Genomic DNA, 17,747 nt, shown 5'->3' with positions numbered 1-17,747 from the left:
ACTTAATCTTTCTTAATACATAGAGCTTGGAGGACCAAGACTGACACGCTGGAATATGATATTACGTTAGAGCACGATAATGTGCAACACAGTATATTCTTCAATGTTTAGACATGCATGTTGTGTCAAATGCCCTGCATTTTATTCCAAAAGTAGGTATCTCTTCAGAAAGTAGATATTGTATTAACTATAAAAACACTGTGCCTTCATATATGCCCTTATTAACAGCGGAAAACACTATTCTGAAACCTGTAACTTCTAATAAAATAAAGTAGCTAAATTAATGTTTTCCTTTATTCTGAAGTTTTAAAGCCAGTTTACCTTTAAAGCTTACATTAGTTTATTCAAGTCCTGTATTTACTCCCTCCTGATTTAACTCACCTTTAACCTTAGTTTGTTCACCTGTACATGCAAGTCATTGAGAGTTCATTTAAAGTGTGTAAGCAAAAACCAAAAAAGCAAACAATTATTCTCAATAAATGAAATCATACCTGACACCAGAATCTGAAATAATGGACTTTTGCCTTGAAATCACGCACATAAGCTATCTGGGGTCCGTTGTCTCTGGAACCAAAGGAGAAAAAAAAAATTAATTTCAAAAGTAGTTTTGTAATTTAAGTAGAAGCCTGCAATTGTATTAGTTACATAGTTGTATGGTTTAGTTGGAATCTAGTTGGAAGATTCTTATTCACATTTTTTGATTGTGGGGTTTAATTTTCTTGCTTTTAAACTAAACAAAAAAAAATCTTCCTTTGCAAATTGTGGAGTGCATACACAGTACTTTTTAAACAGTACCTGATTATTAACTGTCAAAAAGATTCTAACAATAAGGATGGGATGATATTCCACTAATATAAGTTGGGAGTTAATTCTGGTTTTAACTCCATTCCAGTTCCTAAAAATCAAAGAAAATAAGGGTTGAGTGTACTTTTAAAAAAGAGAGATTAGTAACTGGAAGGAAAGGACCTGGTCATTAACAGTACTGATGAAGCTCCTCCATTACCCTAAAATCTTATAAACTGCTTGGCAAGAAGGATTCTCAAGTGTTCAAAACACTGCCTTCTTCAGGGACAGTTATCAGTGAATGAAAATAACCACAGAAAATTAAGAAGCATTACTACATGTAAAACTTTCTGCATAAAACACATACAAAGAGGGGAAAAAAAAAAAACCACTTTAAAAAATGATGTGTGATAAACTGTGCTTTTGAAATTTTAGCGTAATGTTAAAAACACTTACAGAGCAGACTTGCCAGTGCGAGGGTCTATATATGTAGTGGTTCTCCTATTGTGATCCACAAAATATGGAATACCATCCACAGTAAATCGCATTTCCCAGCCCTCTGGTAAAGGTTTCTCATTTAATTGACTATGGATACAAGGAAATACATGTAACTGATGAACTCAACACATTAAGACAACTGAACAATACCTGAGACAGTAAAAATGTTGGCAGATCTAGAAAAACTGTGGATTGAGAAACTTCCTATTCACTCTTTATTCTGCTTTTTTTTCCTCATAAATTTCCATGTCAGCTCTCAATTAGACCAAAATGACTGTTTAAATAAACATTAGCTTAACTGGTTACACTACCTGGAATAATGACAAATAAAAACTTAAGGGAAAAATGTATGTAAGACTTATAAATAGTTCCTCCACTTAATTTTATATTCTATTAGGTTTTTACTTGAAAACTGACATTTTAATAAATAACTTTTGGCACCTCCTGTATAATCACAGCAGACAAAAGAGTTTCAGAATGACAAAAATAAATGAAAATACTGATCTTATATAATTTTTTGACAACTTCCCTCCACAGAACTATACTGTAGGACCATGTTCCTAACTGTTAAACCAGCACATTGGTTGTATGCAGAGTAATAGTGTTCTCCAGTCAGCTGCTGCAGACATGACTGTGGTAGAAAAGTTGTCACCTTTGGCTACAGCTATTACCCCTCCACACATACTGGGCTGTTGCCCTCCCCCTCCTCTCACTCCTTCTCTATGGAGGACAGATGGAAGTTGCTTCAACAAATGGAAATTTTCAGCTGAAACAGGAAGACCTGGAATTGAACAGCCTTCACCCTCAATCTCCTGCCTACATACGCTACCCTCAAAAAGTCAGAGTGACCAGACCCTGAAATTAACAATACTCCATTACTTCTAGTAGTTCCTCAAGTTTTGCAAAGTGCTGCAGTTTTACAAGTCTGTCATCTTTCTGCCTCTTAGCTATTAACTGTCTAGGATCCTCTGCACCATCCCGTCACCGCATGAAAGAAATCTCTCCCACCCCCAATGACACAAACATTTAGCCATGTGTCTAATTATAAACAAAATAGGAGCTGTTCTGGGGAATGAACTTACTGTTGTTGACCAAGACTTCCCTGGTAATTGTATTTTTACTAAGTACTATTTTCGAAAGTTTCTATTTTATCTAATACCTTTTAACATTTTTACAGGCTGTCTGATGTTTGTGTAGGACAGTCTATGTTTCAGCTGTGGGCAGCATTTCCTAGCTCACTACTCTGTTACCTTTTCATTCTAGACTTACATGAATATGCAACTGATTTCTTACCCTTGACTCCTGGGATCTTCCCACTGAGTGATTCGTGTGTTGTGATTGACAAAATACACTCTGCCATTACTGTCAGTTCTCTTTTCTGAAAAGATGCAAAAGGAAAAAAAAATTCAATACCTGCTTAATGTATTGCTGAGACTACATCAAATAAAATAAAATCAGTCAACAGCCTCTGCTGTCTTCAGGTTTCTCTGTACTAGCTTTGACTCAACATCTTTCCACTGTCACTAACATTATTCCTTAATAGGCTGTTGACAAACAGGAACCTGTCTTAATACTACTGACTGCTAACAGTCAGATGAAACTGTACCATCACCTCCTCTGGGAAAAACTGTACTTAATGCTGTTCATAGGCAAGTTCTTTGTAACTCAATTCTTACTCTGAAATGTTCAGGTATCTCCACCTAGACTGCTTATACCAACAATCCTGACCACAAGAGAGATGCTGGGCATCGTAACAACAATATAAACATTTGTGTGAAGGAAGTAGCTCACCACAGGAGATTTACCTTCACTAGATCTACTGGCCTACTGTTTACACTTCTTAAAAAGGTTTTACAGTATTTTTGCAAGTTAAAAATTTGTATGGATTAAAATACTGATGAAGTTCAAATTTCCATATTAAGATCCTTTACCATGCTATTTATTTTTCAATTGTAGGAAAAAATTAACCGGAAAAAAGAAAAAAACGTAAGCTGTTTTCTCCACAGGAAATTCCAGTTGCTTTGATTATTATGACATACCTTACAAGCAATATAGACAGTAAACACAAAATAGGAAACAGATGTATGCACAAGGATCAAGAAAGTACAGGAGCTTCCTATTCAGATTATGAGCAGGGAATAAAAAGTGATCAATGCAGTTTCCAAGAAAATAGATTTATATTTTCTCTCAGATAGTTTAATGTATAACCATGACTGAACAAAGCTTATGATAAATTCCCCAGCTTGGTCTTCTGTACCATTCTGCAGCTTTTCATAAAATTTTTATTTAGCATTGCAAGAGAAATGCAGAATATAGAGTACAAATTATAAAAAAACAGGTCAAAAATCTCACTACCACAGGTAAAAAGCTTCAGTTTACAAGAGAAGTCTGGAAGTAGACACTCATCTATTGATAGCAGAATTCAACATGAGGTGGAAACTCAGTTTTGTTGTTAACCGGGCAATGCCAGCCTAAAGACCTTGCTTTGAATTTTTATATACATAATGCACCAAAGCACAAGTGTGAGGAATGATTTTATGGCATGAAATTGCATCAATACCAGAACTAAAAATGCAAATAGTTATGTTTGAAACAGACAAGCCAAAAACCCAGGTCTAATTTTGCCAAGTAAATTATTTGCTTTAAAATTACACAATTCTGAGAACTTTGCCTACGTATCATGAAACTTCATTTCTTATATCAGTTTGATAGTCACACTAGAAATTAGTTTTACACTTACATTTTTATCCACACACACCCCAATTATATTAACTGTAAGCTGGTAAACCTGTAAACTACAAAACCAAATTTACACCAGGGAGAGGTGCAAGTCAAGAAGTGGTTAGTTGTATAAAAAAATACTTTTCAGACCAACAAAACTCTTCAAGAATCAGCTTGGAGAGGGAATCTGCAGTCTGATTTAGAAGGGATTTGGAGTCTGATTTGGCAGGAATGAGACAGTGGGTAGGGAATCCTGCCTAATGAAAGTAGTTAAAAAAGGATCACAGTGTGAAAGAAACTATTATGATAGTTACAGGGAGAAAAAAAGAACACTTTACATTTTCCAATCTACTTTGAAACTGCACATCCTTGTCAGGACTCTGCTTTAACAGCACATTTGATTAGATTTCATTTTAAAATATTTTTAATCCACATTTTCATTTTAAAAAGCTAGCCTGGAACAGCTGACAAAATTTGGAAGAAGTATAATTTAATGTTTAATTACATTGCACTAAAAACCACTTTTCAAGTCAGTCTTACCCCATCCATGTGGCAGAGGCCCAAGAGGATCAAACTCTTTGTTCTGTGTGGATGAAAAGTCCTGGTTCTGCAAGTCACACAAATAAATGGTACATTAATGACTAGTCATTTGCTTTCCAGATGTTCTACCATAGCCATCATGAATTACTGAAGTAAATGCATTTTTGTTGATGTTACATATAAGCAAAGATGCCAACAACTTATTTTTCTCCATAGAGACTGCCTATTTTACAGACCTTGGCATACTTAATTAATGCCAAGGAAATAATTATTCTTTGTTTAGTCCCCCTGCCTACGCAAAAGGGAAATTAGTACAGCAGCACCCAAAACAATCAGAAAGCAAATGACTTAACTCCTGCATTCAGTATAGTTCTCCCTACCACCATTTATGAGGTCCATTTTTATTCTCTACACTTAGAGCAAATTTAGAACCTACACTATTCCTGATAAAACTAGTAGCATGCATTGGAGTTATCTAAAGTCTACTATTCATCGAAGGTAAACAATGGATTTAAAATTCCGAAAGGATATTTTTAGTTTCCCTGAATATTTCATTTTACCCAAACCAGAAATATATGTACTGTGAGCTTGCTTTTACCTTCCAGGTCTTTGGCCAAGTGACACAATACAAATAAACCAGTTATTTATTTTGAACCATTAACTTTTATCAATACTGTACATAAATTTTATCAAGGAACATCACCAGCTGACAAATATTACACTGCATGTGATGCCTGCAGTCATTGCAAGGACATGAACATACAAACATAATAGATGATCATAAAATAAACCATAACAAAGTCTGGTAGTTTATGGAGAAAAGTCACCCACAAACATGCTCAAAATACATATATGCTTTCAATACACAGAAGAGGAAAGACTAAGGGGTTGAAAATTTGGAAAATATACCTCTCTTATTTAACCCTTATATTCATCATTATATTACTTACCCCATATATAAATCTCTGATTAAACTGCTGCATAGCTCCTTGAAGCTGACTGCGCTGAAGCTGCCACTGCTCATAATTTCGGACAGACTCTAATGTTGGTCTTTGCCACGTTGTTGTTCTAGTGAAGTGGTCGACATAATAAATTCTCCCCATGTTGTCAACTCTTCGCTCCCAGCTTTTAAAATAATTATAAGCAACAGTTCTCAATGGCAGACAATTTTAAGGGCTCAGAAGCACTTTTACGCAAACAGACAGTAAGTAGCAAGTAGATATAAAGCATGGGCTCACAGCAGACTTGTTTTTTTCCTTTTACACTCCACTAAAACTGTAATGAATCTAAGAGCTAAAATTGTCTGAGGAGAATCACTTTTAGTTTGTTGTATACTATACCAAGTCAGACTCATTCCATTTACTGTACATCCAGGATTTTTTGAAATTGTTTAAGAGCTACACAAACCACGGTCAATACTATACTGTCATTACTTCATTTATCCCATCCAATCTCTAAGTCTGCTGGTTTCTCTTAAAAATACAGCAAAAACCCTGACAGTTTGGGCTACATAATGGAAGATTTCCTCACACTCTAATTTGGCAGAAAAGGAAGGTGTGAACATTGGGTTTTGGTTTAGTTTGGATTTTTACTATTTTCAGTTAATATTAAATCAGTACTATTTACAGAACTTGAATGTAAACACTACCATTCTGAATAAGTGCAAGTAATATACCGGTCAATTCTCTCAGAGTTCAAAATAGATTGAGCATGACAGGTGGGTTCTCTCTATGAGACTCTGCCAGGTTTTGTTCTTTAATACCAATTTCTATTTACTATCAATTTCTATTTAGTATCCCACATTTTTACTTAGTAATTCTGTACAGCGTGTGAACCACTGGAGAGTGAAGTCCAAGAGAATAATTCTTATGTTTTCCTTACATTTTTTTAAAACTAAGAAAGATAGCACTGCTTTCATGTAGAGACTAACATGACTGGCTGTTCTGATGCTATCAGCTGGAAAAGCCTAATAACCAAATCTGTTTTCTAAGAGCATAATAAATTAGCAGATAGAAACTCTGAGACAAGATCAGATGACTGCAGGATAAAGAGGTAACCAAGGGCATTCTTGCTTAAGCTGATAGTTACCTCGATCCCAAAATAATTTTCTGTGGTTTTGGTTCCCTTTTACAGTTGGGGGTGTCTACTGTCTTTAACTTTAATCTGTTACTCAGACCCACTTCCTTCACCTTTGATAGGAAATTCAGATTCCATTACGTTTGGCATTCAACTGTTTTCCATACTATGTACTACACGTTTTTGTGGAGCTCCTTGGAGACAACCTGGAGCAACTGTTTGCACTGGGTTCACATTCCTGTTAATGAACATGTATTCTAGCTTTAGTAAACTGCCAGTCAGTTTCTGAAAAGTCCAGACATATCTTAGACAATGACATGACTTATCCTGGCTCACCTTGGAGGAAGAGGTTCTGGCCGATCCCATGTTGTTCTTTTTTCAACATGATCTACGTAGTATACTCGACCATGTTGGTCTACTCTTTGCTCCCAGCTGAAAATAAAACAATATCTTTATTTTCCTCCAGATCAAACTACTCCAACCATTCATCCACTGTATAAAGATAAGAAACATTTGCTTTCATAAAATGCTTATTTCTAAACAAAAGGCTCCAAATAGACTTGGTTCACAAGATGCACCAAAATGCTGTACAATATACAGTGGTATCATGTTCATATTGGCAGTAATTCTATGTCAACTAGAATACAAATAAATGTTCGACATGACCACCTTCAGTTTCTGGGAAACTGAAGCTAAAGTTCATGCCTACGCATACAACTTTAGCAAGCAAGGAAGCAAGGTTTTGTATTCAGTATCAAGTATATCGATAACTTGTTGAACAGAATCATCTGTAGAGCATAATCCATTTTGAGTAACAATTTAAATTGAACCCTCAAAATATGCAAATTTTGAGAAGATCATATATGTAGAATTCATCTTAAGGGCCCTGGCAACGTATTTTCTGCATCTGGGATACTGACTTACCCCTGTATTTGCATCGAGTGTAACCTTGCTGGTGTTCCCCAGGGCTCAGTATTGGGGCCAGTTCTGTTTAATATCTTTATCAATAATCTGGACAAGGGGATCAGGTGCACCCTCAGTAAGTTTGCAGAAGACACCAAGCTGGGTGGGAGTGATCTGCTTGAGGGTAGAAAGGGTCTACAGAGGGATCTGGACAGGTTGGATCAATGGGATGAGGCCAACTGTATGAGGTTCAACAAGACCATGTGCCAAGTCCTGCACTTGGGTCACAACAACCCCACACAATGCTACAGGCTTGAGGCAGAGTGGCTGGAGAGCTGTCAAGCAGAAAAGGACCAGGGGTGTTGGTCGACAGCCAGTTGAATGTGAGCCAGCAGTGTGCCCAGGTGGCCAAGAAGGCCAATGGCATCCTGGCTTGTGTCAGAACTAGTGTGGCCAGCAGGGACAGAGAAGTGATTGTCCCACTGTACTCAGCTCTGCTGAGGCTGCACCTCGAATACTATGTTCAGTTTGGGTCCCTCCCTACAACAAAGACACTGAGATGCTGGAGTGCCTCCAGAGAAGAGTGATGAAGCTGGCAAAGGATCAAGAGCACAAGTCTTCTGAGGAGCAACTGAGGGAACTGGGGTTGTTTAGTCTGGAGAAAAGGAGGCTGAGGGGAGACCTTACTGCTCTGGTTGTAGCAAGGTGGATGTTGGTCTGTTCTCCCAAGTAACAAGTGAAAGGACAAGAGGAAATGGCCTCAAGTTGCACCAGGAAATGTTTAAATTGGATATCAGAAAAAATTTCTTCACAGAAAGGGTTGTCAAGCCTTGGAACAGGCTGCCCAGGGAAGGGTTGAGTCACCATCCCTGGAGGTATTTAAAAGATGTGTAGATGTGGTGCTTAGGGACATGGCTTGGTGGTGGGCTTGGCAGTGTTAGGTTTATGGTGATCTTAAAGGTTTTTTCCAACCTAAACAATTATATGATTGCAGGGGAAAAAAAACATGCTAATTTCCCATTTCTGTTGAAATCAAAAGAGTCAAACAACAACCAATGTCTTCAAGACTGCTTTCACATTTCATAGTTGTTGAGTAAGTAAAGTAATTCAGACCTCTCCTACCTTTTGGTTCAACTGCCTGCACATTAAGGCAGATATTTCACCAATTACACCATTCACATTGGAAAGCTTTTTCCTTCCCTCACTCAAAGAGTCCAGAACCCTTTTTTTAAGTTTACAATCTAAATGAGAGCTTTGAAGCAACAGACCCACCATCTGGTAAATTCCACATGTGCCTGATACACAACAGTGTGCCCACACTACTCCTAGGAGATGCAGTATAAAGTCCAAAACTTCCAGACATATCATAGATTATGTACTGCAATAGCAGCTTTTCTTCTACTTACCTATACCAATATTTTACTATCTGACTTCATCCTAATTTGAAGACAGCAAACTGTCACACTATTTAAAACTTCTATGTTTCACTGACATGGGAATGTATAACAAATATCAAAAGTAAAGATTCTTAGAAAAGAATAAACCATGCTTGAAGGCCTACCAGACAAAATAGTTATGAAAATCTCCAAATTAGTATGGGGGGGATTTTTGTTATGCAGCTTTATTACACCTACTATAAGTGAAATAAAGTAAACCCAGAAATGTCAGCACAGGAAAAAAAATTCATTAAACTCATACCCAGGTGGAAGAGGACCTTGACTGACTGTAGTAAGTGCCTGAGGTGGAGGATTTACTGGCTGGACTTGTCTTGATACTGGAGGTGTGGTGAGTGGAGCAGTTGCAGGAGTTGTGGTAGCAGCTGTTGCTCCCTCTGGGCTCTGTTCTGGAGATGTATGTGCAGCTGTACCTGCCAGTGATCCTGCACTGGCCCCATCATTTTCTGTGGATGTGGATGAAGGACCGTTTACACTTGCTATGATGTCAGAGATACCAAAGACAGGAAAAAAATCCTTTAATTGATATTTATCCTCCATCTGTTTTAGAAGTTGTAAATCACAAAAGTAAACATGCAAGAACTAGTATTTCCAAGTGCACACATACAGTCACACTTTAGAACTTACACAAAAACTAAAAAGCAATTTTTGTCTCACTTTTTAAAAGTGCTTTAACCCAAGAACTGCCATTAATAGCACAATTTTGAAATTTCTGATACAATAAATCATGTTTACCAAAACAAGTTATCTGCACTGCGTAAACACTGAACAATTATAAACAAAGAATGTATTGATGGCATTGATGAGTTAATTATTTCCCTTTTATTGTTTGGAGTAATAACTGAAGAGAACAAGCATAAAATATTCAAGAGATCTGACATTGCATGGAAAGAAATTATTGGAATGGGAGAGGAATACATACATTCTTTAAATGTTTTCATTTTTTTTCTGAATGCCATTCGCTGGGTGGGATTAAAAATTATATACAACTCAGGCCTTATCACTGAACTACACTGGATTAATCTTTTTAAGTAGTTACTGTATCGCAGTTTCCCATCCAGACTCAGTATTTATCAATTGTAATAATGAGACTATTGAAACAGATTGCAGCGTATGCAGGTGAAGCAGGTACCCGAAAAACATTAACTAACTATTAAGGACTACTTGTCTTAAAAATTTTTTGTTTTTAAATAATCAGATAAAATAAAGTCTATCCATTTCAGTGCAAGAGAATAATGAATGCTTTAAGTCCTGCTATTTCAGAGAATTTAACTAGAATTGTAGAAACAAATAATTAGTATTTCAAATGCCAATATTATCAGCTTGAGACAGTTCTGTGAGTCCTTCAGTAGATTTCATCTCAAGCCTCAAACTGAGCAGATGTCTTAGTGCAGCAGCAGCATTCACTTGTGTTCTTTTGGTCCCAGCACCACTCTATGTGGCAGCATCATTACAATCATTACTTAACAGACATGGAAGCTAGAAATTTCTAATAATATGAACAACAATTAAACACCATGTACTGAATGCAAGCAAGATAATAATCCTGCAGAAGTTATCTGCCAAAGAATTTACCATGAAAAGAGGTAGTTAAAAATCAGCATCAGAAACAACTATGTTAATTCAAAGATTATGTGGCTTTAAAATGAATGCTGGGCCCTAGATTACAAACCAGCTACTGAAGCAGGTCTCCGAGGGGTGGGTGGAGGTGGTCTAGAAGGCCTGGGAGGTCTAGAAGGTTTGCAGTTTCCATTTGTCAGTAATGGAGAATCACTGCCATTAACAGTCTTGTTTTCATTGGAAGGAGCATCTTCACAGCTTTCAAGGTCATTGGAGTTAGTCCTTTTGTAGGAAAAAGACAGAAAGGAGAAGTGTTCTGATAGTGTATGGATGACATTAAACTTTGCAGAAGACACTAGAATGTAAGTAGTTATGACCAGCTGAGATTCTTACATTCATAATAAAACCATATACATCCATATAAACATACTAAGAGTTTATCTCCTGAGGTACATGAAACCTCAACTGATTAAAAGGTTGTGAAATAGTTATATATAACATCTGTCACTGAAACCTCCCTCTTTCATTTCCCAACTCGATACACCTGCCTTTATGCCCAGGCTCAGAATCTTGCTAACTCAGCTGTTCCCACCCATGAATTCCACTTGTCTCTAATGAGATGGAAAGCTGACTAAGACCTGAGAACAAGCCTGTGTGCATTTGTTCCACCAGGCTAGTATATGCTCAGAACACAAATGCTACAAAATTTTAGAAAACTTAATTACACATACAACAATTTTTCCCCTAAACTCAATTCTGGAAAGGGCTGGAAAATTTAGGACTAAGCATTAAAGTGACAGCTATGAATATAAGCTTCTCAACTTCACAAGAATTAAGGGACTAAACAACAGTACTCACCCATTCCGTACTGTACAGTTATACCTAGCAGTGTGTTATCCTGACATATTTGTAGTTCCTTAAGCAAAGTTGCAGGTATCTATAGCTTTATTTCTAATATTTCTAAATAAAAAGATTATCAACTAAGAGTCTAGTGGATTGGCAGGTGAAGTACACAGGCCATAGGTAATAAAACCACAGGTTACTGTTTCAGTCCAGTACCTCTAAAGTTACACTCATTTAAATGTACACAAAATAAAAATCAATACGTAAGCTTAAGTAAACCACAAACCATGGAGGATTAAGTAGAATTGTGTATGTTTGACTTCAATATCACTGTCCAACACACTTTCGCTCTATACCAGGTGTAGTGCATGTAATTCACACCATACCACATCAACCCCTACATAAATGACTATGAAAGTGTGTACAAATCATCGGTGACCAAAGGTGGCAAGAGCTATAGTCTGGGTGTTCCTCAGTTCCAGAAAGCATACTGCTGCTGTTTGAACATTAAAGTCTTAAGTGTAACCTTTTATCTTTAGTGATTTGACCAGTTGGCTTAAGGTATAACAATGTATATCAAAACACTATTACACATGTAACAACAACCACTACTAGACATATTCCAGATGATTTACATGACCCTCAAATTGGACCTTTAATAAGCACCAAAAACCCCACCAGTTGGTACTAAAAATCAGATATTACTGTACCATTACACACTCAGGCATTATGAATACCCAAGCATGGAAACATTCTTCTGAGCATGGAAGGTAAATGGAACAAAAATAAACTTTAATGGGAAGACTTTAGACAATATAGGTAAGGGAGTTATGATCCATTAAAAAAAAAGAGTGAAATTTAACTTAGCTACTCCAGATCTCATCCAAGAATGCTGTGCACTGTACAGATCCTTAAAATACTTGTAGTACTGGGCACTGAAGTGGCATGGTGCTCACTGCAGGTTAATCCACCATCAAGTATGGTCACACTTTTATCCTACCAAGCAGCAGGGTACATAATCCAATACTGACCTTAAAACACTGCAACTGCTAGAGAGCTTTTGGTATCTTCTTAACAAAGCTAAATATAATTTTGATACCTCCACGCTATAAAGCAAACCAGTTTAAAAGTAACTAGTGCCATTTACTCACCAGTGAGATTTTTTTAAAAAGTTTTTTATTTTACTTTGGTTAATCACTGGGAGATGGATGAGGAACACAAAGGGAAAAACCCAAAAGATCAGTCAGATATGGAGGAAAACTGACGCTAAATGATGGAGCTCATATGGAAAACAATGTAATATGTGAAACAGTATAGTAGTTTTGTTTAGGACATGCTCAGATCTCAGGGGATACTGTTGTAGGGCATACTCAGAACCTTTTCAATTGTATTCTTTATAAAACATACAATTCCTCTTCCAAAATAGCAAACATTAAAATGCAGTATAAAAAATGAGGAAAAAGTCTTACCGTGTATCATTCCTTACTTTGGAGCTATCATTCTGTGTAGGACCTTAAATATCAGAAAGAAAAAGACAGTGGAATTACAAGTAACATTCTGAACCATTTCCAGCAAAAGAAGCAGTCTTTAACACTCAAATTTCTTCCAAATTTGGAGGTGATGCACTATGTGCTGCTCATTTACTGTCTTATCTCAAACTGTACACATTTTTCATGTCTGTCTATATGTGTGTGCAAACATTTTTTTAAAGCCATTGCCACAGAGTAATATTTTCACCTTAAGGAAGGTATAACAGGATATCCATTTGACTGTATGAATATTCTCAAACACCCACAGTTAAATAACACAGTCTCGTGTCTTCGTAGCAGTATCAGCATTCTCCATTCTTCAAGCGGACCCGGTTTTTCATGTTCACTCCTTTTTCAATGATGACAGGCAGAGCAGGAAGGGCAACAACTTCTCTAAAAATCTTCCCTCTAGTTGCCTAACAAGCAACCCCAGGGGCTTTGTTTTCTGGGTCTCTCTAGCCTGGACCCTTCCCTTTCTCTGCAAATTTTTTAGCATAAAGGCATTGAAGCAGGTACAAAGTATGGCTGCACTCCAAACAGAATTATAGGAGCTCAGCCTAGATTTGCAAATGTTTTGCGACGGCTTATTCTGCCAGCTTGGAAATATTTGCCTTTCATGCCAGCATTTGCAATACTTGAATATGCAGCATAGAAATGCTCATTCATGTAGACAGCACAAATACTTTATTTCCATAGAATTAAACAAGTGTCATGAAGAAAGAAATCAGTTATCAATTCTGATGGCAACTAGGTACAGATCTAAGCCAAAGACAAGGATGTAGTCATGTAAAAGGCTTCCGATAATGTGCTGTTAGTGGGCTGTGCATGGAACTGATTTTAATCACAGAAACAGAAATCTTAACTTAAAAAGCTACCTGGTAAACATTGGTTTTGCCTGTAAGTATCTTTAGTCTGTACGATGTGTTGGACTACTTTAAGATTTAAGTCTTTCCTCAAGTGCTACAGTCCCCTAATTACCTGGGAACTCTCTGCTGAACATCTGACTTGGTCTGTCAATGTCTGTCTTTACTGTCAAGCCCAAAATTGTATTTAGTTCTCGTTCCATGCAGGTAGCATGCCTTTTTCTACTTGCTAACACCTTTTCCTCTGTATGTGAATTTCAGGAAATAGAAGAAAGCATAGATAAAACCCAAGTATTGAATAAGAGGGAAATCTGTTACTTTCATTACATATTTCTATTGACATATCTGCTCTACAAGTCCCACACAACCCCACTATTTGGCTTTTATTTACAAAAAAATCCCACACCATCAGATCATGTAATTGATCCTTTTAACAAGACGCAAAGAAAGAGGGACTAAAAGCTTTAAGAAATACTGGTTACAAAGCTAGCGTGTAAATTCAGTTTTCCTATACTTAGATGAAATCTCAAAGCTACCTCCTCTAGTCCTTTAAAAAAAAAAAACAAATCCAGAAGCCTAAAAATTGCCAATTAACTGTCTAGCTAATTGCTACAGCAGACAGTCTCTCCAATGCTGCCTTCTGGATAAACAACCTCTTCTCTACTCTGCAGTGTATAATACCCTCAAAAACACTCTGTTGCCTGTCCTACACCAATAAAATTAAATCCCCTTACTTTTTATTTTAGTACAATTACACACCTTATGTGTATTCAAGATTTTCAGTTAAAAATCATACTAGTTATCTGAAACCAAGGACACCAACTAAACAGAATAGTGTATTCCTCGCTGCAGCACTCCTCAGGGAACAATCTATGAAAACATTTAAATGAGATATTTCAAGAAAAACTAATATAAACCAATGTCTCCTAGTGAGCAGAATACTTATGATGATGAGATGAAACATATTTTTTTCTGTTTATGATGTTATTAAACATTCAGGGAAGCTAGAGGCTTTCATTAAAGTTTGGGGTTGCTAGCTATGAACTAGCATAGTCCAGAAAATAAAGATACTAATGTTATTTTTGTTACAGTAACCCTGAAAATCTTCACTGTGGACTATGATTCCACCTCAAATAAAAATGCAGGAGTCCTGGTCTCTACAGTCAGTTATAGAAACCACTGTTATTAGGATTATTAGAACATTGTATTAACGTTTCCAGAAAAAGCAGTTGTGTATACCAGATATATGTAGAGGGCACATTTGAACTTAAAGTTACTTACTTCTTGTACTTGAAGCATCACCGTTGGTTAGGAGCTCAGGGTCTACCTGCATTCCATCTAGACAGACAGACAAATCTCCTACCACTTCTGCTGGTTCTCTGTCACCAACAAGATGCAATGTCACTACCACTTGCTCAACTGAAAAAGTATGGAAAAGAATTGGAGTTTATCTTACTACATGACAAAAAACCTGCATTTTATTCAAGGAGCCATAGACTGTAGTGATCAAGGGAAAAAAGAAAACAAAAGAAACCCCAGAATTACAGCTCTGTCTCTCCATAATTTTTTCTTTTGTGTGGCAAAACTAATCATTTCTGGATGTTAGTAGAAAGTTATTATTTCTACAAAAAGGGGAAAACTTGTTGCTTGTTGCTGCCTAAAGAAAGAAAGGATTACCATTACAGTAGACAGTCTCATATTTCTGCCCTCATTTCTGCAGCAATTAATATACCTGTCCTTGAAACCCTATAGTTAGGGAACGCAATTCACTTTATTCTTCATACAGAGCAGATATCAATTCCATATTCTGATTAAAATACATTTATCTAATGAAATCAGGATTCACATTTAGACTGTGAAGATTTTGCATCACATCCCCAGACCAAAAGTACTTTCAGGGTAAATAACTGTTTTTCAATGAAACAGAACTGTAAATAAGCACTCTTGATGAAATGGTCTGAAACAAAATCCAATGAATTACAGCAGGGTATCTGCTGTGTGTAGTTACCCAAGGTAATTTTCACCCAGATTCAGCAGGACAGTAACATTCTGTCAGGAGAACAGGCTTATTACACCACTATCAACATGCTGCATTTATAATGCTCACATCTGAAAGTACAAATAAAACACTTCTTTAAAAGACAGAACATAAGTATGACAGTACAAAGCTATATGCTGTGGCAACATAAATTCCCTTAACAAGTGTGTAGAATTCTCTATTTCTCTTTCAAGCTTCACAAGATGAACGTACTGCCTAAAGGCCAACTAGCTCTAAGATGCATTAAATAATATATCCCTATAACACTATTAGAACAAAAATAACTTTACGCATTTCCTGGTTTAGCACGAGAAACATCAGAGTCACCATTTTTAAGCTGTATAAAAGGAAACACTTTCCTTTAATCAGGCTTTCACTCTTGCATATACTAGCAAAGTGAAAAATACCATGTTTTCACTGACACCATAGCAGACTGTGTATAATGAAAAACGATTACACTGAAGAGGAGGAAGCTCATAAATGCAATCTGCAGAAAAAAAAAGGAATTCTTAAGGGCCATCTACAGAGGTGCACACATTAACAGACAAATTCCTGACAAATTCTGAAACATCCAAGGTATTGTTAATCCTATACTTACGTTTCATACTGTTTGATTTCAAAGTCTCATGAATATCCAGAGCTGCACTTCCTAGAAGGACATCCGATTTTAATGTTTGGTGGCTCCAGACTCGAAAGTTTAATTTACTTAGAGGAGTGACAATTCTGAAAACAAAAAGTTAAGCAACATGTAAGGGCATTTTTTGGCAGGGAAAGTGGGTGAACTGAGTGCTCTACTTAAACTCTCACTTAAAATGACTTCAAAACAAAGTAATAATTGTGGTAACATCAAACAATTTCTAATTATCACATTCTAGTATGCAGTCACCTTTATATGTCATGTAAATCAAGACTGTTGCAAGAATGTTCACTGAGTATATTTTTTATTATTACTATTTTAAAGGGAGATATCTACAGAAAACCCACCACCTCACAATTCGCATCTGAGTGTAACCAGGATTAGTAAAAAAAAGGCTGATTCTTGCAGGTTCGCATTTCATGAGCATTCAGCATTTATGTACCTTGATGTAAGAATTTTTCACACAGAGCAGGAAGGCAGCAAATTTGTTTTCTGAAGAGGTTATCAGAAAATTTTAGGACAATCCATCAAAAGGGAACTACTCAGAAATACTAAAAATTATCTCAAGTATTTTTAGAAGATCACTGTTCCCTTAATAAACTGGCACATACTTAATATTATGACAAAGAAGCAGGAATACATACAAAATTATTTAACATTTTACCAGTATACTTCTGGCTTCACAATGCATTTACTGAGAACAGAAGAACACAGTACATCTTCCATGGCTTAACAATTCAAAAACTTTCCTCACCATGTCCAGGAGTATGAGGTATTACTTCTACAGTGTGCTAATTTGATTATGTCCGTGGAGAATTCGTTCCAGGTTTACTACCACTGAAGTCCCTTATGACCCAGCTATCACTGAAGTTTCTCTTCATTCCAAATCAAGTAATTGAAAGAATTCTTCAACCACTTACTTCTATTCCCTTTTCACTTCCCTGAGGTTTGTCTTAATTTTTTACTTGTTTCAGTGACAAAAAAATCTGAACTTGATTCAATGAATGGTGCTACAACCTGGAAAGATGCCTTCCAGAGAGCAGGCACAGTACTAAACAGTCCAAACAAGAGGCAAAGTTGTCTCTGAAAAAGTCTGTGGCCTGGTTAAGGTCATAAACCCACAATACTGTAGCCTTGGATTTGTCAGCCTGTGGTAGAGAAGGTACATCTCCGTTCCTAGAAAAGCCGTCATCAGAGTCACTCCCTAGACCTGAAAGCTCTTGATCAAGGATTACTTATGCAGTAAGACCTTCCACTCCCAGATCTATGCCAGCGGTTATGTACTGGGAGGGCCCCTTACTG

The 17,747-nt window shown here is 36.7% G+C and overlaps 1 protein-coding gene across 3 annotated transcripts in view; it reads right to left on the bottom strand.

The window, feature by feature from the left end:
- Positions 1 to 17,747, bottom strand: part of ITCH (itchy E3 ubiquitin protein ligase) — a 46,700-nt gene that overhangs the window by 15,456 nt on the left and 13,497 nt on the right. For 2 of the 3 annotated variants that reach the window (XM_026861979.1, XM_026861981.1), the window contains 11 exons: positions 16,407 to 16,531; positions 15,052 to 15,189; positions 12,848 to 12,890; positions 10,648 to 10,817; positions 9,220 to 9,454; positions 6,955 to 7,050; positions 5,493 to 5,667; positions 4,543 to 4,609; positions 2,575 to 2,659; positions 1,240 to 1,368; positions 492 to 564 (listed from right to left, as the gene is read on the bottom strand). In XM_026861979.1, coding sequence (XP_026717780.1) covers positions 492 to 564; positions 1,240 to 1,368; positions 2,575 to 2,659; positions 4,543 to 4,609; positions 5,493 to 5,667; positions 6,955 to 7,050; positions 9,220 to 9,454; positions 10,648 to 10,817; positions 12,848 to 12,890; positions 15,052 to 15,189; positions 16,407 to 16,531 — 1,336 coding nt within the window. The remainder of the gene's footprint in view (positions 1 to 491; positions 565 to 1,239; positions 1,369 to 2,574; positions 2,660 to 4,542; positions 4,610 to 5,492; positions 5,668 to 6,954; positions 7,051 to 9,219; positions 9,455 to 10,647; positions 10,818 to 12,847; positions 12,891 to 15,051; positions 15,190 to 16,406; positions 16,532 to 17,747) is intronic. The other variant, XM_026861980.1, reaches the window with a different exon arrangement.

The sequence above is a fragment of the Athene cunicularia genome (genome assembly GCF_003259725.1).
Source record: "Athene cunicularia isolate RWA chromosome 20 unlocalized genomic scaffold, athCun1 chr20_part1, whole genome shotgun sequence".
Lineage (NCBI taxonomy): Eukaryota > Metazoa > Chordata > Aves > Strigiformes > Strigidae > Athene > Athene cunicularia.
The sequence above is the reverse complement of the archived record's forward strand: the minus strand, read 5'-3'. Positions and strand labels throughout refer to the sequence as shown.